Source organism: Panthera onca, chromosome B4 (assembly GCF_046562875.1).
Source record: "Panthera onca isolate mPanOnc1 chromosome B4, mPanOnc1 haplotype 2, whole genome shotgun sequence".
Classification (NCBI taxonomy): domain Eukaryota; kingdom Metazoa; phylum Chordata; class Mammalia; order Carnivora; family Felidae; genus Panthera; species Panthera onca.
The window spans coordinates 10533849-10556565 of record NC_138345.1 but is presented as its reverse complement, the minus strand read 5'-3'; the positions used below and the strand labels follow the sequence as shown (position 1 = coordinate 10556565).

Below are 22717 nucleotides of genomic sequence, written 5' to 3'. Positions count from 1 at the left end.
CTGTTTCATAATTGAGCTGGCCCAATTGTTTCAAAGAAGATGTGATCAAACAAAATTCCAGGCAAATAATTTGAATAGTCCTTAGAGTTTATGATAGGATCCAACCAATAACTTGATGCTAGGTGAACAGACCTAAATAGTCCACTGTAGAAATTCAGTGAATTCTGCTACACTGCATATACACATTACCACTTGGTTACATGCTTGAGATTTGGAGACATAGATGCCTGTTGCGGTACCACTGCTTAATGGCTATACAATTACCCTCTGATATTAACCTCTCCAAGTCTTAGTTTTCTCATCTCTACAAAGGTACTTGTGTCACTAGAGTTGTGATTGGGATTAAATTAGAAAATTCTTATCCGTTCATGTAATCATACAGTAAGTTTACTGAACCACTGTTATAGGTCAGGCACTGTGCCAGACCCTGGTGTAGAGTGGTAAACAATATGATCCAGACTGATTTGTGGGTCCAGTAGAGAAGGCAGAAAGCAAACAAGTAAACAAAGAAAATATTACAAATTGTGGTATTTTCTGTGAAGAAGTTATCAAGGTACCCTGAAGAGAACTGGAGAAGACCTCCCTGAAGAGGTAGCTCTCAGGTCGAGATGAGAAGAGTGGTGGGAGTCAGCCATATAAAGAGTGGAGAGAATTCCAGACAGAAGGAATAGAATGTGGGATGGCCTGAAAGAAAAGGAAAACGGGATGCAGTGCTGTTAAGAACTATAAATAAGGCTTGTGTGGTTCAAGTATTATTTGCAAATGGTGAAGAGTAGAATGAATAGTTATTTGTGGTCTGTGTGGTGCCTAGACCTGGTACTTGATGTTAGTTGTGACCATTCTTACGCTGAATGATTTCTTTCTTTATTTAGAGGTCATTTAAAAACTTGAAGCAAATCGTTTCCAAAGTAGATGCAACAAAGTCAGTGCACTGAAACTTGTGTTTGCTGTTTAGAGAGACCATTAGGCCCACACTCAGAGCCCATTGGTGATTATTTTTCATATTCACGTAAATTTGATTATTTGATTTTTATAACAGCCTAGAAGTGGCAAATTGAGATTCTCCAAAAACAGCAAAACATTTCAATAATAAAAATAAAACTTAAAGTGGTTAGTGATTGTTAAAAACACGAGATTATGAAATATTTTTTTAAAAAGATTTATTGAAGGGGTGCCTTTGTGGTTCACTTGGCTAAGCGTCCAACTCTTGGAGTTGGCTCAGGTCATGATCTCACGGTTTGTGATTTCAAGCACCGCATTGGACTCTACACTGACAGCATGAAGCCTGCTTGGGATGCTCTCCCTCTCTGTCTGCCTCTTCCTCCCTCCCTCTCTCTTTCTCAAAAAAAAAAAAAAAAAAAAAAAAAAAAATCCAAAAAACCAAAAACATTTATTGAGATATAATTTGCACACAGTGAAATTCATCCATTTGAAGCACTGAGCTTGATGAATTTTGATAGTTTTATAAAGTCACATCATTACTACCACATCTTGATGTAGAAAAGTTCCATCAAGAATCCTAAAAATTCTTGTTTTCTTGTATCTCTTTACCCTGGTCACTGGCCTCAGGCAGCCCCTAACCTGTTTTCTGTCACTATAATTTTGTGTTTTCTACAATTTGATATAAATGGAGTTAGGCATTATGAGGCTTTTTGTGTTTTATTTATGTTGCTTCATGTATTAGTAAATTTGTTTGTGTTACTGAATGGTATTCAGTGTAGAGATTAAATATTTGTTTATTTGCCAGTTTATGGCCATTTAGGTTTTGTCTTATCTATTATGAACAATACTTACATTAACATTCACATAAAAATCTTTATGAACATGTTTTCATTTTTGGGCACCCAGTGTAATAAAGATTTTCTCCTGTATTTTCTTTTAGAAGTTCTATAGTTTTTGCTCATACATACAAATCTCTTGTTAGAGTAGGCACTTAGTTTCTAACAGCCTACCTGGAGGCCACATAGAGGAAGTCTTGGCCAGCTATAAGGAAAGTCAGAGGCCTGTCCTGGTAGCACTCCAAAAGAAGCCTGCTTGCACCAGACAGGCCCAAGATGGCGGGTGCCATGACCACAAACCCCTGGCCAAATAAGAAAGAAAATGATTGGAAACCCATCCTGCCTCCCCTCCCCTGTAATGAATATTCTACTCCCTAGTTAACAACTGTCAATAAAAGATAGAAACCTAGCCCCCAGGGTGTGTGCTCTTTCTCTTTCTCCTCCCATCCATCCTCCCCCCCCCCCCCCCTTGCCCAGTCTCACATCACAAGGGTATACTTTTCACTTTAATAAACCTTCCTGCTTGTGTCCCTTGTCTTTTGCGTTGCTTGTCTATCCTTGAATTCTGTCTCATGACAAGACCCAAGTGCCTTCGGTGACGCCTTCAGGATGAACCCAGTCAAGACCCTGGGGCCCAGGGTCTCGCCCAGTTCACCTGCCAACACTATGACTTATTTCAAATTAATTTTTTTAAGTTTATTTATTTACTTTGAGAGAGAGAGACAGAAAGAGAGAGAGAGGGAGGGAGGGAGGGAGAGGGAACCCATGCAAGTGAGCATGAGCTGGGAAGGGGCAGGGAGAGACAGAACCCCAAGTAGACTCTGTGCTGTCAGCGCACAGCCTGATGGAGGGCCCCATCTCACTGCTGTGAGATCAGACCTGGGCCGAAATCAAGAGTCAGACACTTAACTGACTAAGCCATCCAGGAGCCCCTCAAGCTAAGTTTTGTGTACTGTGTTAGGTAAGGGTCAAAGTTTTTTTTCCCCCCGTGTAGCTAGCTATCTAGTTATTCCAGCATTATTTATTGAAAAGATGTTTTCTCCATGAATTATTTTGAAACCTTGAAACTCTGAGATCTTGCTGTCATTTGTAACCATTTTCTTTCAATAAGAACTTAAGCCTGACAATAGAGCGTATTCAAATATAAAGAAATCCATCTTGTATATGTAAGTATATATTTTAGGAGGCTGTGGGAATGATAAAAGGAACTGCTTTTTAGGGCTAATTCAAGCTAATAAGAAAGTGCTTGTTGGTAAGTTTCAAGTGCTGGTAACTTCTGAGAATTTGTAAAATTCTAAGGGTTGAAATTCTGTGCCTAGTTAGTGATACATGATTATCTATAAGATTTCTTTAAGAAAGTGAATTAGAAGAATATTAAAGGGGGACTTCCTTACATTTGCAGACATTTAAAGGAGACCTGGATCAATTAAAAAAACAAGGGGGAGAAAAAGAATTCTACAGTGGCCACTGATTCTAAGAAGAAAGACAAGATAAAGGAATTTAAATTAAATAAATAAAAAAATATATAAAATTAGTGCCTGGGTGGCTCAGTCTTGTTTTGGGCTCAGGTTGTGATCTCGTTGTTCATGGGTTCCAGTCCCACATTGGGCTCTGTGCTGACAGAGCACAGATTCTCTCCTTCTTCATCTGCCCCTCCCCTGCTTGGGACCTCTGTCACTCTCTCAAAATAAATAAATGAACATTTATATGTATACACATGTACATATACATATTCACATAAAAGCTGTTTAAGATGTCTTTTGAGTTTGAGGGTTTGAATGAAAGGTGTAAGAAAAGACTTGTAACCTATAATGAATGAAAAAGAGTAGTAAGTACTTTTAAAAATAGTGTCAGGAAGAATCAAGTGTAAATGAATTGACATCTGTGAACAGTATAATAAAAACACTTTAAAAGGCATAGCTTGATTCCTGGAAATCAGTAATGATCACATAGGCCTGCCATTCAGAACACATCATGTAATGCAAACATGAAAGAGGAAGACTGCGTTCCAGACTTTCACTTCTATCTCCTTTTTGCTTGGTTGGTTTTTTGGTTTTTTGTTTTGTTTTTGTCAAATCAGAATTATCTTCAAACAGAAAAGAGAATTAGTCAAAAATGAGAGGTATTTGAAGCCCAGGGTAGGTTAGGGGATAACACCCTTTAAATTCAGGTCTTTAGGATTAAATGAGTTACAGACTCAGACTTTTTTGGAATAATTGTGAATAGTAAGAGTAGTAAAATACAGAGAATATATCTGAAGACTGGACTCAAAGGAGCAATGGTAGATTCTGGTAACTAGAAACTATTGAATTTCATGATAATTGTAATCAGAATGCTAGCATGGTTTTATTAATAATGGCTCATGAATAGATTTAAAAGGAAATGATGATCTCTAGGAGCTTTTCTGGGTGTAAGAAGAACAAATTAATGTAAATTCCTTGCTGTCACTGAATAGACATCCCAAGGAAATGTTGCAAATAGGTTTTTGTTTTTGGTTTTACATTTCTTCTTCTTTTTTAAAATTATTTTGGGGGAAAAATTGGTATGTAACGTTATGTAAATTTCAGGTGTACAACATTGTAATTTGACATCTTTATGCCCCGCACAGTGATCAACACTAAAACTCTAGTTACCATCTCTCACCATACATATGACCCCTCTCCCCCATTTCACTCACCACCCCTCCATCCTCCTTCTTCTCTGGTGGCTATCAATCTGTCAAGCTGTTCACTATGAGTTTGTGTTTTGTTTTGTTTGTTAATAGATTCCACATATGAGTGCAAATATATGTATTTTTCTTTATCTGACTTACTTCACTTAGCATAATACCTTCAAGAGTCATCCCTATGTTGTTGCAAATGGCAGGATTTTATTCTTTTTAAGGGCTGAGTAGTAGTCCATTGTGTCTGTATGCCACATCTTCTTTATCTGTTTGTCCATCGAAGGACGCTTAGCCTGTTCTCATTTCTCAGCTATTGTAAATAATGCATTGAAATCAGTGGTGCATATATCTTTCTGAATCAGTGTTTTTGTATTCTTCAGATAATCTCCCAGAAGTGGAATAGCTGGATGAATAGCTGGATCGTATGGTAGTTCTTTTCTTAATTTTTTGAGCAAACTCCCTACTGTTTTCCATAGTGGCTGCACCAGTTTACATTGCCATCAGCAGTGGATAAGGGTTCCCTTTTCTACACATCTTCTCTGTTACTTGTTATTTCTTGTCTTTTTGATAATAGCATTCTTTCCAGTGTGATCTAATATCTCATTGAGGTTTTGGTTTGTATTTTCCTAATAATTAGTGATGTTGATCATCATCGCATGTATGTATTGGCCATTTGTATGTCTTCTTTGGAAAAATGTCTGTTCAGACCTTCTTCCCATTTTTAAATTGGATTATTTGTGTTTAAGCTATTCAGTTATATGAGTTCTTAATATATTTTGGATATTAATCCCTTATTGGATATCTGATTTGCAAAAATTTTCTCCCGTTCAATAGGTTCCTTTTCATTTTGATGATTGTTTTCTTTTACTGTGCAGAAGCTTTTTAGTTTGAGGTAATTCCATTTGTTTATTATTGCTTTTGTTTCCCTTGCCTTTGGAGTCACCTCCACAAAAATATTGCTAAGACCAGTGCCAAGGAGCTTACTGTTAATTTTCTTCTAGGAATTTTATGGTTACAGGTCTTGCATTCAAGTCTTTAATTCATTTTGACAGAATTTTTGTGTGTAGTATAAGAGTGGTCTAGTTTATCATTCTTTTGCACGTGGTTGTCCAGTATTCTCAACACCATTTCTTGAAGAGACTGTCCTTTATTCACTGTATGTTCTTGGGTCCTTTGTCGTAAATTAATTGTCCATGTATGTGCAGGCTTAATTTTGGGCTCTCGATTATGTTCCATTGATCTGTGTATCTGCTTTTATACAAATACCATACTGTTTTGATAACTGTAACTTTGTAGTGTAGTTTGAAATCAGGGAGCATACTTCTAGCTTTGTTCTTCTACGTCAAGATTGTTTGGCTTCAGGTGGCTGCACACAAATTTTAGAATTATTTGATCTAATTCCATGAAAGATGACATTGGAATTTTGAGAGGTGTTGCATTGAACCTGTAGATTGCATTGGGTAGTGTGGATATTTAAACAATATTAACTCTTCTAATCCATGAGCAAGAATATCTTTTCAATTATTTGCGTCTTCTTCAGTTACTTTCATCAGTGCTCATTGTTTTCAATGTACAGGCTAGATTTTACCTCCTGGGACTGATTTTACCTCAGTCGGTTAAGCGTCTGACTTCAGGTCATGATCTCATAGTTTGTGGGTTTGAGCCCCACGTCGAGCTCTGTGCTGACGGCTCAGAGCCTGGAGCCTGCCAGGAGCCTGCTTCGGATTCTGTGTCTCCATCTCTCTGCCCCTCCCCTGCTTGACTCTGTGTGTGTGTGTGTGTGTGTGTGTAAAGTAAATAAATATTAAAAAAAATTTCACCACCTTGGTTAAATTTATTCCTAGGTATTTTTTTCTTTTTGATGCAGTTATAAATGGGATTGTTTTCTTAATATCACTTTCTGATAATTTATTATTAGTGTATAGGAATGCCATAGATTTCTGTATGTTTATTTTGTATCATGTTACTTTACTGAATTTATTTATTCTGTGAGTTTTTTGATGTCACCTTTAGGGTTTTCTATATATAGTCTTAGGTCATCTGAACATAGTGATAGTTGTGCTTCTTCTGTTCCTACTTGGATACCTTTTATTTCTTTTTCTTGCCTGATTGTTGTGGGTAGGACTTCCAGTACTCTTTTGAGTAAAAGTGGTGAGAGTGGACCTGCTTGTCTTGTTTTTGATTGTAGGGGAAAAGCTTTTAGCTTTTCACCATTGAGTATGATGTTAGCTGTGGGTTTGTCATATATCCTTTATTTTATTGAGGTCCATTCCCTCTATATCCATTTTGTTGAGAGGTGTTTTTGTTTTTGTTTAGCTTTATTCATTTATTTTGTGGGAGAGAGAGCATGAGCAGGGGAGGGGCAGAGGCAGAGGGAGAGGGAGAGAGAGAATCCCAAGCAGGCTCCACCGTGTGGAGCCTGAAGCAGAGCTCTATCCCACAACCCTGACTCATGACCTGAGGCAAAATCAAGAATCAGATGTTCAAGTGACTGAACCACCCAGGCACCCCTGTGAAATCACTGAAGTGATTATATGGTTGTTATACTTCATTTTGTTAAGGTGGTGTATTATGCTGATTGATTTGTAGATGTTAAACCATCCTTGCATCCTTGGAATAAATTCTGCTTGATCATGGTGTATGATCCTTTTAATGTATTGTTGAATTTGATTTGCTCATTTTGTTGTGGATTTTTGCATCAATGTTCATCAATGCTCTTGGCCTGTAATTTTGTTTTGTTGTGTCCTTATCTAGTTTGGGTATCGGGGTAATGGTTGCCTCATAAAACGAGAAAGTATTCCCTTCTCTTCGGTTTTTTTTTTTTGGAAGAGTTTGAGAAGGATAAGTATTAAATCTTCTTTGAATGTTTGGTAGAATTTACCAGTGAGGCCATCTGGTCTTGGACTTTTGTTTGGTGGGAGGCTTTTGATTACTGATGCAATCTCCTTACTAGTAATTGGTCTGTTTAGGTTTTCTCTTTCTTCAGGATTCAGTCTTGAAAGATTATGTTTCTAGGAATTTATCCATTTCTTCTATAGTGTCCAGTTTGTCTGTATAATTGTTCCAATAGTCTCTTATTGATCCTTTGAGTTTTTGTGGTGTTACTTGTAAGTTCTCTTTCAAACAAACATTTGTTAGAGAGGGCTCTAATTAATTAATTAGTTTCATTGATTCATTGATTTTTTTTTTAAGTTTCTCTTGTATTTATTTCTGCTTTAATCCTTATCATTTTATTCCTTTTACTGACTTTGGGCTTTTTCCCCCTACTAGCTCCTTTACGTGTTAAGTTAGGTTGTTAATTTGAGATTTTTCTTGTTTCTTGAGGTAGGTCTGTATCACTACAATCTTTCTTCTTAGAATCACTTTTGTTGCATTCCATATATTTTAGTGTGTCATATTTCTGTTTTAATTTGTCTCTAGGTGTATTTTTTATTTCTTTGATGACCCATTGGTTGTTCATAACATGTTTAATTTCTACATTTTTGTGTTTTTTCCAGTTTTATTTTCGCAATTGATTTCTAATTTTATACCACTGTCGTTGAAGAAGATGCTTGATATGATTTGAGTCTCCTTGAATTTTTGGAGACTTGTTTTGTAGCCCTACATATTGATCTGTTTTGGAGAATGTCCCATGGCACTTGAGAAGAATGTGTATTCTGTTGCTTTGGGAAGGAATGTTCTGTATATGTCTATAAAGTCCATCTGGTCTAATGTGTCACTTAAGACTGATGTTTCTCTTCTAATTTTTTGTTTTGATTTATCCATTAATGTGAGTGAGGTGTTAAAGTTTGCTACTTTATCAGATTGATGTCAATTTCTCCTTTTAGGTCTGTTAATATTTGCTTTATATATCTTGGTTGCATGTATGTGTGTTGCATGCCTACATACTTATATATGGTATGTCTTCTTGTTGGGTTGATTCCTTTATCATTATGTAATGGCCTTCTTTATCTACTATTACAGTCTTTGTTTTAAAGTCTATTTTTTCTGCTATGAATATAGCTACTCCAGCTTTCTTTTCATTTCCATTTGCATGGAATATCCTTCTTTTTCAGTCTGTGTGTGTTCTTCTGATGTGAGTCTCTTGTAGATAGCATATAGATATTTTTTTAATTCACTCAGCCATTCCATGTCTTTTTATTGGAGAGTTTAATCTATTTATATTCAAAGTAATTATTGATAATTTAAAGTAATTATTGATAGAGATATACTTCTTGCCATTTTGTTCACTGTGTTTTGGCTGTTTTCATACCTCTTGTCTGTTCCTTTCTTTTTCTCTTTCTCTCTTGACCTGTGGTTTGATGGCTTTCTTTAGTGTTATGTTTAGATTCCTTTGTTACTTTCTTTTGTGTATTTACCGTAAGTTTTTGCTTTGTGGTTACTGTGAGGTTCACATATATCTTCTTCCGTATATATGATCTGATTTTAGTTAAATTTGAGTACATTCCAAAACTTTACATGGTTTTCTCCATGCCCTGCACATCTTCTATTTTTTTGTCCTATTTTACATCTTTTTATGTATCTCTTAACTAATTACTGTAGTTTTAGTTGCTTTTGCTATTTTTGTCTTTTAACCTCCATATTTGCTCTATAAGTTACTGGTCTACTACCTTTACTATATATTTACCTATTCTATTCTAGTAAGGTTTTTACTTTTGGATGTTTTCTTGTTATTAATCAGTGCCATTTCTTTTTGGTTTAGGGAACTCTCTTTAACATTTCTTGTAAGACCAGTTTAGTGGTAATACTCCTTTAGTTTTTGTTTATGTGGAAAATGCGTGATCTCTCCTTCAATTCTGAAGGATAAGTCTTGCCAGGTAGAGAATTCTTGGAAATTGGAAGTTTTTTCATTTTAGCCTTTGAATATGTCATGCCACTCTCTTCTGGCCTTCTGAGTTTCTGCTGAAAAATCTCCTTTAGCCTCATGGGATTTCCTTTGTGTGTAATTAAGATTCTCTCTTTATCTTTTAACTTTTACCATTTTATTTATTTATTTATTTATTTTTATTAAAAAAATTTTTTTTAATGTTTATTTATTTTTGACAGAGAGACAGAGTACAAGTGGGGGAGGGGCAGAGAGAGAGGGAGACACAGAATCCCAAGCAGGCTCCAGGCTCTGAGCTGTCAGCACAGAGCCCGACGCGGGGCTCGAACCCACAGACCATGAGATCATGACCTGAGCCAAAGTCGGATGCTCAACTGACTGAGCCACCCAGGCGCCCCTTTATTATTTTTTTAAATTATTATTTTTTTTTTTTTTGAGAGAGAGAGAGAGAGAGAGAGAGAGAGAGAGAGAGAGATAGTGTGAACAGGGGAGGAGTAGAGAGAGAGGGAGATACAGAATCCAATGCTGTCAGCACAGAGCCCAACACCGGCTTGAAACCCACAAACTGTGAGATCATGACCTGAGCTGAAGTTGGACACTTAACCTACTGAGCCACCTAGGCGTCCCTAACTTTTACCATTTTAATTATAATGTGTCTTAATGTAGATCACTTTGTGTTCATCTTTTTTGGAACTCTCTGGGCTTCCTGGACCTGTATGTCTGTATGTCTGTTTCATTCTTCAGATTAGGAAAGTTTTCAGCTATTTCTTGAAATAGGTTTTCTGGCCCTTTTTCTTGCTCCTCTCCTTCTGGGATCTCTATAATGTGATTGTTAGTCTACTTGATGTTGTCACAAAAGTCCCATAAGTTATCTTTGTTTTATAGAAATTCTTTTTCTTCTTGCTGTTCTTTCTGGATGAGTTCTGTTGCTTTGTTTTCTGGCTCACTGACTCGATCTTTGCTCCATCCTGTCTGCTCTTGAATTCCTCTAGTTTTTTTCAGTTCAGTTATTGTATTCTTCAGCTATGTAACTTCTGTTTGGAACTTTATTATATTTTTTATCTCTTTTTTGAGGATCTCACTGTGTTCATCCATTCTTCTCCTGAGTACGGTAAGCATCTTTATGACCATTACTTTGAAATCCTTTTGGGTAGATTGCTTATCTCCATTTCATTAATGTCTTTGCCTGATGTTTTTTTCTTGTTCTTTCTTTGGGATATATTCCTCTGTCTTTTCATTTTGCTTCTTTGTGCTTGTTTTTATGTATTAGACAAATCAACTGCTTTTCCCAGTCTTGAAGGAATGACCTTGTGTAGGAGATTTGATGGTGGAACCCAGAAGCGCAACCCTGTCTCACCAGCCAAGCTGGACACCCAAGGGGTGTTCCCTGTGTGGGCTGCATGCACTCATCTCATGTGGCATAGGGGTGGACACGGCTGGCACCTGGCCCAGCTGTGATTTGCTGGATGTGCTGTACGGGTGGATGGGTTTTCATTTGGGTGCCTCACCGGCTCTAACAGGTTAGAGAGATAGTTCCAAGATGGAGCCTGCTGGTGCTGACATTAGCAAGGTAGGATGGGGTTGCAAATATGGCACCCACTAGTGTCTCCATCCCTGAAGAAAATCACAGTGGTTTCCTGCCTGTCTGGCAGGTGCTTTAAAATTGACAAGTGGGTCTCCACATATGATTTAGGCACTTTTCAAACTGGTGTGTTTGCACTGGGTCCTGCGGTGAATGAGTCTATATAAGAGCTCCTTAAGAGTGGGTTCTCCATTCCCTATAGTTTTATTGCTTTCCTGGATATAATCCCTGTTGGTTTTCAAAGCCCAGTGATTAGTGTATCTTCTTTCATTCAGGATCTAAGGGTTGAGTGCCTGATGTGGAGCACAAGTCCCTCACTTGTCAGGGAAAAGTTCTGTATTCTTGAAATCCCTTCTGAGTGTGGTTTTTCTTTGCTTTGCCCCCTCCCCTCCCCCGCCCCCCTCCTCCTCTCCCTCTTTCTCTCTTCTCCTTTCCTGCCTTTCCAGTCCTTGATGCTGTCATTTTGTTCTTTGTTGTGAAGGCTCTTTTCATCCAGTTTTCTGGTCTTTATCAGAGGAAATTATTCCATAAGTAGTTATATATTTGCTGTATCCATGGAAGGGAGGGAGTTCAGGATCTTAATATGCTGCTGTCTTGAGCCAGCCTACCAGAAGATAGGTTTTATTTGGGTGTTAGAAATGTATTTGATAAAGTCTTATTGGATGTCCCCACAGACTACAAGAAAAAAATAGGTTTTGTAAGGATTTATATTTGATTGATGGATCATATTTAAATTAATTCATTTATGTCAGAGTCAAGGTCTTTGCTAATATGTCCTAGGATCTTAACTTATGCAGCAGTTTTTCAGTGGCCAGGGTGAAATTTTCATTGTAATCATTGGGTTTGTGAAGGAAGAAAGAGGGTACAATGTTGATAGAGATAGCAAAAGTAAGGTTATGAAATTAAGTTTTGTCAAGATCTTTTGAGGCTAGAATGATAGACCAAAGTGAAGACTAGATTAAAAATGATAAAATGTCATGTTCTACACTGTGATCAAGATAGCCCCTAAGAGAGGACTGAGGGATTTCAATGAAGTGTGTGCTAAATACAAGTCTATTAAATGGACTACCAGCCAGGAAAGAAAAGTGAATGATTTAGTTGCAGATCAAGAAGGGTAACAGAGCTGTTATTTTCCTCACATCAGACCTGTTCTTGGATATTTGGGTGTCACATTTCAAGGGGGACTTTAATAAAATGTCATGTGTTGAACAGTGTGAATATCTCAGTGGTTTGTATTTATAGGCTTATCATGTGGAAAAGTCTAATTTTTTTTAGAGCTGAAAGGAAGACATTTCTAATAATAATTAGAACATTTCAAGATGGAATGAGCTGACTTGTGAGCTTGGGAGATTTTCGTCTCTGGAGGCATTAAAGGAGAAATTCTGTGACAACTTATTAAGAATGCTATCAAGGGGATGTTAACATTTGTGGGAAGCTGAGCTAGATACCCTTGAAGATCCTTTACAATTCCTTTAATGTGTGTGTTGTTTTTTTTACATAAAATTTTGCTTTGATACCTCCACAGTCAGTTTTTATCAATCTTGTCCTTAAAACTTTATTAATAATAAATACCCTATTTTACATGGCCCTTAAAGTAATGCTTTTTTGAACCCAGTTAAATGTGAGGTTCACAAGAATTCTACGAGTTGGGCAGGAGATGTCTTGCAGTTTTTAAGCAGCTATATCTTAGTGATTGAGCGTGTGGCTTCTGGATCCCCGAGCATCTGGGCTCTGCCACCTGCCATAAGACCTTTGGAAATATGTGCCCCTCTTTCCTCATCTGGGGTTTGGTGATGCATTATTCTATATATATGGTGCCTACACCATAGGATTGTTTGAGTTTATGATCATATGATCATATGCTTGAGAATATATGCTTAGAACATTATGATATGCTTGGAACAGTATCTGACATGCAGGAGACATTTAGTAAATGTTAGCTAGTCCTCTTGTCATTTTTTCTATTTTACAGGTGAGGAAACTGGTGCTCACGCAGGTTGTAACTTGCCCAAGTTTACGTCAATAATAAGTGGTAGAATTATTAAGAACTCTGTTGGGGGGCACCTAGGTGCTTAACCGACTGAAGCATTTGACTTCGGCCCAGGTCATGATCTTATACGGTTTGTGGGTTTGAGCCCCACATCAGGCTCTGTGCTGATAGCTCGGAGCCTGGAACGTGCTCTGGATTCTGTGTCTCCCTCTCTCTCTCTGCCCCTCCTCCACTTGCACTCTTTCCCTTTCTCTCAAAAATAAATAAACATTTAAAGGAAAGAATTCTGCTGAACTGAACAAAAACAAAATCAGAAACGGAGTAAGATTACCGATATATGGACTAATTTTGTACTAATTTGTATAACAGTATTGATTTCATTTTAATTTGTTAAATGAATCATCAGACTGTTGTGAATCTATTACTATAGATTTTGGGGAAAGCTCTGGTTTGCATATGTTTACATATATACACACATTCCAGACATAATACAGTAAGAAAATGCTTTCTAAAGCATATTGTAAATAAAGAAAACTACACTTTCCAAAAGATTTATGGTGCTTGATAGCATTTAAAAGGAAATAGTTAACTTTGGTTTGTGTTGGCATTCCAGTATACTTGCTAAGCAATTTGAGCTTCTTATTTCTAGATGTGCTGTTAAGATTTCTAGAGGGATATAAGTCAAACTGAAGGCATCTCCTAGAAGAAAAGTCCAAATTGTCTCTTATTTATAGGGTTGAAATAAACAAAAATGATCTCACTAAAACTGTTCTATCTTTAATCACCTCTTATAATAATTTATTAAATGCTCTGTAGTTTTCTAGTCCTGTGAGAGACAGTTTACATGGTATAGTAACATAGTTGTCCTCTGCAGATTGTATGATGTGCTTTAAGAAAGATTATCACTTTTGCCTTTCTCTCCTTGGCTGGCAAGGTCCTGTGGGGAACACATCTCTTATGGTAATGATTCTTTTATTCATTTACAAGGTTGTAAACATCTTGAGGGCAGATATTGTGTCTTAATAATCTATGTTTCTCAGTACTTGCGAAGAGCCTTTGTCTATAGTGAGTTTGTGAAATTGTCAAAGCATTAATGGTTTTATTGGAAACCTAAGAACTCATTAGATTGGCTGTATTACAAATAGTCGGTTAAAGTAATATAAGCCATTTGTCAGCAAGTTTATTAAAGTTATGTTCTTTAAAAGAACTGCTGTAGGCAAAACTGCATTTGACAAATCAGTGTCATGTGGAAAATAAGAGTTTAAAGGAAAAAAATACTCTCTAAAAGGCTTTAAAGGCATTCCAAGAACACTGTAAATGAGAGTTCTATGAGACATCTATTTCAAAAACAACCTAGATTTGTCAGCAGTAAAAATCACATTGAGTAAGTAAGTCAATTGATTAGAAAAGTTGTAGTGTGATCTGCTGAGGCAGATTTTCCTGTAAATTTTATTTGGCTTGTATGCTTTTCTTTTCTTTCTTTCTTTCTTCCTTTTTTTTTTTTTTTTTTTTTTTTTAAGTAAGCTTTCTGCCCAACATAGGGCTTGAACTCATGATCCTGAAGTCAAGAGTTGCACACTCGACCAACTTGGGCAGCCCACCCCCTCTTGTATTTATTTTAAAGTGTTTGAACTAGTCTATAACAGCCTAAAATTTAATGACTTTAGCATTCATATTATCCTTTAATTTTTACAGTTCTCAGTAAAATACTGACTCCTTTACAAATCATTGTGATGGTTAAAGACATGTTTCTCTGGACCTGGTTTTCTATTCATATATTGAGAAGGTGGGATATATATTCTTAATTTCCCCTTTCTGCACCATCACAGCCCCTCTGCCTGGATGGCCTGCTAGAGGAGAAAGTGCTAATTGGTTTTCTTGTGATTATGGGAAAGAAATAGTTATGCACTTGGCACAGTTTTCATCTCTTTGAATTTACATTCTTCCTTTCCTTTCTTTAGAGCAGTAAAGAAAACTGGAAGAAATGAAGGCATTCATTTTATCGTAAAAGCTGAGGTGGCCTTGTACTTGACTCTCTTCATGTTTCAGGTCCCTGCAGGCTAGAATGAGGGTGTGGTAGAGAAGGGAACTTTTGCTGTCAAGGGAGCTGTGCTGGAGTAGAATTTAATCTTCAGTCTCTTGAGGAGGGGTTTTTCTCCTAACATTAATTATCTTTACAGTTGTTAAGAATTTTATGCCTGTCTGTCTGTCTGTATGCATGTATGTATTTAAAGTTGGGTATGGAGCCCAATATGGGGCTTGAACTCACGACCCTGAGATCAAGACCCTAGCTGAAATCAAGAGTTGGGCACTTAATTGACTGAGCCACCCAGGTACCCCTCAGATTTTTACTTTTATGTTTTGATAAGGTGGTACATGTACATAGTAAACAATTCAAGATGCACTAAAGGTTATGGATTGAAAAATAAGTGTCCTTTCCATTCACCTACCTAGTTTTAAGTTCCCCAGGGCAGCTACTGTTAATTTTGTGTATTTCTGTGTATCCCTAACCCCCGGCAGGGTGTTATATTCACTATTCTGAACCTTGCTTTTTTCCCCCTACTTACAATATATCTTGGAAATGAATCCAAATCAGTGTGTAATTTTGCCATGTGATTTTTAATAGCCAAATTTATGGACATTTATATTGTTTCCAGTCTTTTTAAGTAGATTATGAAGTTGGTCATGCTTATTTACTTGTAAAAGAGGAATTTGGGTTGCTGTTAGAAATGTATTCTGTAACTTCAGATGGTATACTCAATGAGTATGAAGGAGACAGTGCTCTCTAAGAAATGTTTTCCTCAATGAGAAGGGTGGCAGGTCCTTTATAATCAGTCTCCTTGGAGAATGGTGATATTTCATGTGGAGATTGGTATAACTCATCAAGTACAGTATTCTTGAAGAGGCTCCCCCCGCCCCCTTACTCGTGTCTTTGAGTTTTACTCTTTAACTGCTGTATATAAAAAATTCGTATAGAGTCTGATTGAACCTGCCTATAAGTTTTGGGCCAGGCAGTCAAGTGACGTTGGGATGGGGGTGGGATGTTTAGGTTACAGTAGGTAGGAATTTTCAAGATATCTAGACAAGGTATTATCTGCAGCTCAGTGGCAGCCCATCCCTTTCTTTCTTGGGTCAGTTGCATCTAAGTTACTGTTTTTTTTTAAAAATTCTGACTATAATGGTGCTGTTTTCTTTGGAGATCTACATTCCACGGCTATTTTTCTTAAATATATTCCGTTCTGGGAAAATAATGTAGATGGTGGAATATATACATATTGAAGGGATGTGTATTCGGATGTGCTTAGATTTGTTTTTAAAATTGGCTTTTTGAGCAGAATTTGCATCATTAAAAAAAGGTTTACAGTTGCCATTATCTTAGTCACTTAATTCTGAATGACTCAGGTCTTGATGAATGAATACCCAAGTAATGATGTTATGTTAGTAGTATCAGAACGGAAGATACTAATTTGTACTATGTTTATTTTGCTTTCTTATGGCCTCAAACTAATGTCTCCTTTTGTTATTTTCCTGCACACACCTAAGTTTTGCCCACGGAGATTGCCTTCTGCTCCAGTTGTGTGGGTGGGATATTATGAAAAAGAAGAAGGAGAAGGAGAAATGATACAAGTTGGAAGACCTGTCTTTTTTACCCCAACAGTGAATGTGACTGTTGAGGTATGTGCTCTTGAAATAGGTGTACCTGGTGCTGTGGACTATGGCTTTTTATTAACATTCTGTGGCTTTCTGTCCTTGTCCAAATGGTAAGTTTCTACCGTTCTTTTGAGGCCTGGCTAAAATGTTGCTTTGTAGGTGAAGTCTTTTTCTGACTTTGCTTTTTTCCTATTAACGTCTCTGTGGATTTTAAAAAGACATCTATTAAGGGGAGTTTATTACATATTTAACAGTGGATTCTTTATGTGTCTGATCCCCTTAGGGGACTGTGATCTGTATGAAGAATTGCATTTTGTCCCTATTTATATTCACAGTGGCAGTAAATGGCGTTCAGTAATTTTTGAATTAATGAATATAAGAAAACTTAATCCATCTCATTTTTTCTGAGGGAAAGCTGGTCTTTATATTCTTACTCTGACCTTTACTCACTTACATGACTTATTATTTGGTATTCCAAGTGGAAGTTTTACGTGTTCATAGAGATAGGGGAGGATTATTTTGATGGCTAGATAACTTTCTTCAAAAATTGTTTTATAGCTTTCCATCTAAAACCTCATAAGAGAACTGGGGAGCAAGTTTGTTTTCCAGGCATTGTACTCTTTTATTAAAAAGCTTAAGATGTGTTTGGGAAAAATGTTTTTTTTAACTTTCTAACTTTTTAATGTCCTCTTTACATTAAAAAAGAGTTCTTATGTTAAAAAAATATTTTAGGGTTGCTTGGGTGGCTCAGTTGTTTGAGCGTCTGACTCTTGATTTCAGCTTGGGTCATGTTCTCACAGTCATGGTCTCATGGTTGTGGGATCGAGCCCTGCATTGGGCTCTGTGCTGAGCGTGGAGCCTGCTCTCTCTCCCTCTCTTTCTGCCCCTCTCCCACTCTCATGCACATACACATGCATGCACTCTCTCAGAATAAATGAACATTTAAAAAATACATATGTATTTTGTAATAAAAGTAACTTAAGCTTTAGTTAATGACCATTCAGAAAAAAATGTAAAAGTATAAGAAGAAAATATAATTATATGCAGTTCCTCCTGTCAGACTCTCAGAAATGAAAACATTTGTTAACATTTGGTGCATTTCGTTCTTATCTTTTTTTTTTTTTTTTTTTTTTTTTTAAGATTTTAGTTTCAGCTGATCTCCACACCCAGTGTAGACACAACCCCAAGGTCAGTAATTGCATGCTCCATCAACCGAGCCAGCCAGGTGCCCCTCATTGTTGTCTTTTTTCTGTTCATGGATTTTTTTGTTTGTTTGTTTAGTTTTTCACGGCAGTTGATGATTTATTGTTTTCTTGTTTGGCATTGAAGTAACTTTAGTCTTCACGTGGCACACTTCTGGTGAAACGAATCATTTAAGACCTCTGTAGATCACATCTAAGGGGTTGATATTGTGTTACCTTAGCAAATCAGAAATGCTTCCAAAATATTACTCGCTTTCTTTTTGAGGCCATTAAATTTTGTGTTTTGCTTTGGTTTTATTTCACTCCCACATAGGGATTTGGTGTTTGTGAAATGACTAGAGAAAAACAAAGCTACTTTGAAAGGCACTAGGGAGGCATCTAGGTGCCCTCATTGACCAGGTAACTCACTTTCGTGCCCATAGTCCATGACTCAGATTCATGCCTGAGGAAAACTGCCAATTGTTACATGTGATGGCCCTTGGGCATGTTGAAACTGATGAAACATTAAAATTTTTCAGATGCCAAGGGTGAGAGCTGGAGTGTTGGTACAACATTATATACTACAAGTTGCCCGTAGTAGATGTGTTGAAAATACTGTTTTTTAAAGTTTGATTACTTTAGAATTAATGAATCTTCACTCTGAAGAACTTATGAGTTATATGTAGGAGAAAAAAAGATATGGTCAAAAGGGTTTGAAAAATAATAAATGTAGGACCGGGTTATATTGAATAGAGGGTATGGATCAAAGGCAACTAACAAACATTGGTGGGGAGCCCATGTTTCCCTGTTCCCTGCTCGGGTCTGGTGATTGTTACCTAGTAAAGCATTAAAAAAATAGGTTTAATTTTATCAGTATTTTAGCTGCTCCAATGTAACATTTGGAAATTTTTATTTGCTTGCTTATAAGTATAAATCAGTTCCTAGGTAATTACATTTTGGCAGCTTTGTAGTATCAGTGGATTGAAACTTTGGAAACTTGGGTATGTGAAAGTGCACGGAAATAAGTAATTTTGGGAAGTCATCATTTTCGGATCTTGGAAGAGTTTTGTCTTTATTGGAGGAGGAGATTCACTTGTGGAAACACAGCCAACACATGGAGGGCTGATCACACTGACTCCGGTAACCACTTCCTGGTTATGGTGCATTAGTTTCTTGGTAGCTTATACCTTATTAATTTACAGATACACAGATATATTCTGTCTCTCTCTTCTCTTTTGTAACATAATGGGCAAGAGACAGGCTTTGGAGCCTTCCAGAATGTAGCCTTGGACAAGTTTCATTTTTCTCACCTATAAACTGAACGGTAATAGGGCTATTTGAACATTCATTGAGATATTGTGTGTGCCTAGCACAGTGCCCGATGGGTAATGAGAGCTCAACAGTGTGAGGTCTTAATAAGCAAATTCTTCTTCCTTCCCCAGCAGTCTTGGTTTTCTCCACAGCTTCTGGCCAGTTTTCTCTTCAAAAACACCTCCGTGGCTTCCTGTTGACTGAAGGGCACTTCCTTGGTCTCTTGCCCTGATTTAATGCTATTTTGAGGATCCCTGTTAGCAGAGTCACTTGACAAACCTTTGTTCATTCGCTTGCCATTTGATGTATCCAAAGATTATGTGGAGTGATTAAGAGCGCGCTGGGGCCTTCTTGCCTTGGTCTGAATGCCACTTCTGTAACTTCAGTGCTGTGTGATCTTTTCAAGTTAATTAACCTAACAATTTTCTTGTCTGCTAAACGAACAATAATGATACCTACCTTATAGTTTTGATGTGAGGTCATTCGACAAAATAACATACAGGAGGTGTTTAGATTGTACAGAATAAATGCTAGCTGTTGTTATGAGCCAGGCTCTCCGTTGGTACTTAGGTTATTTAGTCTCCTCATCATCAGTGACTTTCATATGTGTATAGATAGCACTTTTGATATTTGTTAGGTAAAATAAGTCTTACACAAGGCTCCCCAACACAAAATTATTGGCACAATAATGGTAACCACGTGAAGAATGTGTGCTTCATTAAACATACGTGCACCTGTGAGATACTCTTACATGATGTTCTCAGGAGTTGTCAGGTGAGATGTGGTGAGTGCAGCTATAATCATGAGAATTCCATGGTGCTGGGCTTGGAGATTATGGCACTCTTTTTTTTTTTTTTTTTTTTTTGTTAAATAATTGAATGAATGACAGCTTCAGCATGATATGAACACTTATATTTATTATTTTCCAAGTTGCTGGCTTTCAGTGGCCTTATATTCTGATTTGGACCTAAGGGCCATTCAGGGACCAAATAATGCTTGCATTGTTAATACTTTTAAAACATGTATTAAGGTAATTCTTTCTGTGTGTTACTCTGTTGTTCTAGGTGATACTTGTTCTAGGTGATACTTGTTTTTGTATGCCATGCTGGGTTTGGTTTGTTTTTTGCACATCATTTTTGATTTAAATAGTAGAAAAGTTACCATTGGGTCGAGAAGAGGGTTTGCCAAATTATCTGTGGAATTAGTTATGTACTATTAGGGTGGGCATTCTCTGAACCCTCTTCCGTCGCCTTTGTTGGGTATGTGATCTACGAGAATCTGCTGTAATTGCATCATTTCTTGTTAGCTTCCATTGGGCTGAATTCAGCATGAACTTGTAGTGAACATAACTGCATGCTTACAGTTCTGAATGAGCCGGAAGAGTTGTGAAGGTCAAGTAAATGCATTAGATTCAACAGAATTCTTCCCATAAACATGGAAATTAATTGTGAGGGCCTTTGAGTTAGTATCTACGAAACACCTGAAGTATTTTAGCAGAGTTAACTTTAGTATCCACTTGGTGATTCGTCTGTCAAATATTTGTGCAGGTTTTTTCTTTTCTCTTTTGGAACGCTTCATGAGTTTCATGCATCCTTGTCCAGGGGCCATGCTAAATCTTCTCTGTATTGTTCCAACTTTTAGTCTACATGCTGCCAAAGCGAACACTGCATGTTTCTTGATCGTTTCCTATTATTATCCTAAAGCATACAGCTTAAAATATAATAGAGGAGTACAGTTGCTTAGAGGGGTCACAAAGACTGTTCGTAGAAGTGGTTCTTGGATTCTCTATATCATTGGACTCCATTTTGCACAAATAGTAGACAAAGTCAGTTTCGTAAGTTTAGAAGGCTACTAGAAAGCAGAAAGCGACTGTTAAGAATCCACAGGAATCACAAATAGATTTGTTTCTAAGAAAATAAATATAAGGACTAGCAGAAATAAGAAGAAATATAAAGATGATCCATTTGTGCTTTAGCAAAATAGCTTGGTATTAGAAACAAGGCTTTGAAGTCAGACAGCCTGACTTTGAAGTCCTGCTCTGCCACTTACTTCCCATAGGACCAGAATGACTTAACCTCTCCACACATCAGGCTCTCCTTATGTAAACTGAGAATAGACACACAACTATCAGAGTAGGTTGTCGTGAGGATTATATGAGATTACACATAGTAAATGCTCAACACAGGTCTGGCACATAGTAAACGCTCACTAGACAGGTTATAAAGTATCCACAAACAGGGAGTCATTACCAATGAGTCTGTGTCATCTATTCAAACAATCATATTGCTGGTAAAGCAGCTAAGGTATAATCCTGAATTTGCCAGCAACTGTAGGCGGATTTAAATGAGTAAAGTGACTCATAGGCTTGTCTTGGTTCTAAGTATGTGTTGTTGGCAATTTTGTCACTCAACCCTGCCCCCAAATGTGGGAGTTACACTCATACTCAACAACTAGTAATTATGCTTCTCATCAGTAGTAATGGTATTTAAATACTGTTACATCACTCCATATCCTTTTTCTCTCTGAATCACCTTACACATAAACGTAGGAGTTACTAGTGTGATTTGGGGAGTTCTAGGGAACCAATAGCGATACTGTTTCTTCTCCTTGAGAAGTAAGACACAAGAGACTGACAGATGGAGATCAAAATGGCTTCTGTATTGGTTGATCTAAGGATGTGACATTAGATCCATTAGGTCCAATGGGCCTTATCAGCCCATCTTGACTTAGACTTCCCCACTGGGTGACTAGCATAGCTGAGCAACCACAGACCTCCCCTCAGGACAGGTGCCTTCATGCATGGAGAACAGACCAGATGGCTTGCCCCCCAGGGTGGCTGAGAGAGAGAGAGAGAGAGAGAGAGCGCAAGGAGCTGAGCCGAGCCGACCTCAAAAGTCCTTCTGCCCCTATAAGAGGGGAAGAGTATGGGGAGAGTTCTGGAGTGTTCATACATGGATTTAAAAGCATGATCTAGTACATTCAGCCAAGTGGGCAGGACCTTCCTGTCAAGAATGTGAGACTACGATTTTGGGAGTAGTTTCTGGGAGTAGACAGGTAGCTAAATCAGGAAGATGTGGGGAGAGGAGTGGGCTTCGTCTTTCTTCGCCTTTTTTTGCCTTTTTTTAAAAAAAATTCCTTCCCTTCTCTCCTTCCCTCCTCTCCTTCCCTCCTTTCCTCCCTCCCTCCCTCCCTCCCTTCCTTCCTGGATATGAAGTACTTGTAAATATGCAGAAGTGCTAATCAGAAATAGATGGTGACTTCTCATTTCTGAATTTTAGAATCTTAATAAAATTTTAAATGCTACCTTGAAATAGAATTAAAAAAAACTTAGAATCTTTTGTAAAGGTGTACTTTTTGCAGGGAAAGTATTTCTGAAAAATAGCTTAAAATCTAATTGTTAAAAATAAATTGATATGTTAAGTGTTGAGCTGGTTGAATAGTTGACAATAGTAATAATTCTGAGGAATTAGTTTCATCCTTTTAAGAAATACTTGGTGAGCAGCGACCGTGTGCTAGACCCTATGATTAGATACAGTGACCACAGGGTGAATGAGAGAACTGTGTTTTGTTCATGGAGCTTACAATTAAATAACACGTCAGTAAATCACATGTCAATAAAATGTTACGGGTTCCTGTTTCAAAGAGAACTCAAACAAAAGAAGCAGTGGCTGGTTCTCCCTTTATGCCAGCAGGTATGGGTGGTTCACCTGGAAGCAGACTGTCATTCCTGATTGCAT

The 22717-nt window shown here is 37.4% G+C and overlaps 1 protein-coding gene and 1 non-coding gene across 5 annotated transcripts in view; one reads left to right on the top strand and one right to left on the bottom strand.

Annotated features, from left to right (window-relative positions):
* USP6NL (USP6 N-terminal like) overlaps nucleotides 1–22717 on the top strand; it is a 180403-nt gene that overhangs the window by 68987 nt on the left and 88699 nt on the right. The window contains exons 1-2 of one of the 4 annotated variants that reach the window (XM_060659335.3): nucleotides 16025–16511; nucleotides 22608–22672. The exons of 2 other annotated variants lie outside the window; for them this stretch is intronic. In XM_060659335.3, the coding sequence (XP_060515318.1) occupies nucleotides 16231–16511; nucleotides 22608–22672 (346 nt within the window). In that variant the 5' untranslated portion in view covers nucleotides 16025–16230. Of the gene's footprint in view, nucleotides 1–16024; nucleotides 16512–22584; nucleotides 22673–22717 lie in introns of those variants that run through there. One more of the 4 variants, XM_060659329.3, reaches the window with a different exon arrangement.
* On the bottom strand, nucleotides 20539–20645 carry LOC132660466 (U6 spliceosomal RNA). The gene has a single exon (XR_009601811.2). It is a non-coding gene; the product is annotated as a U6 spliceosomal RNA (small nuclear RNA).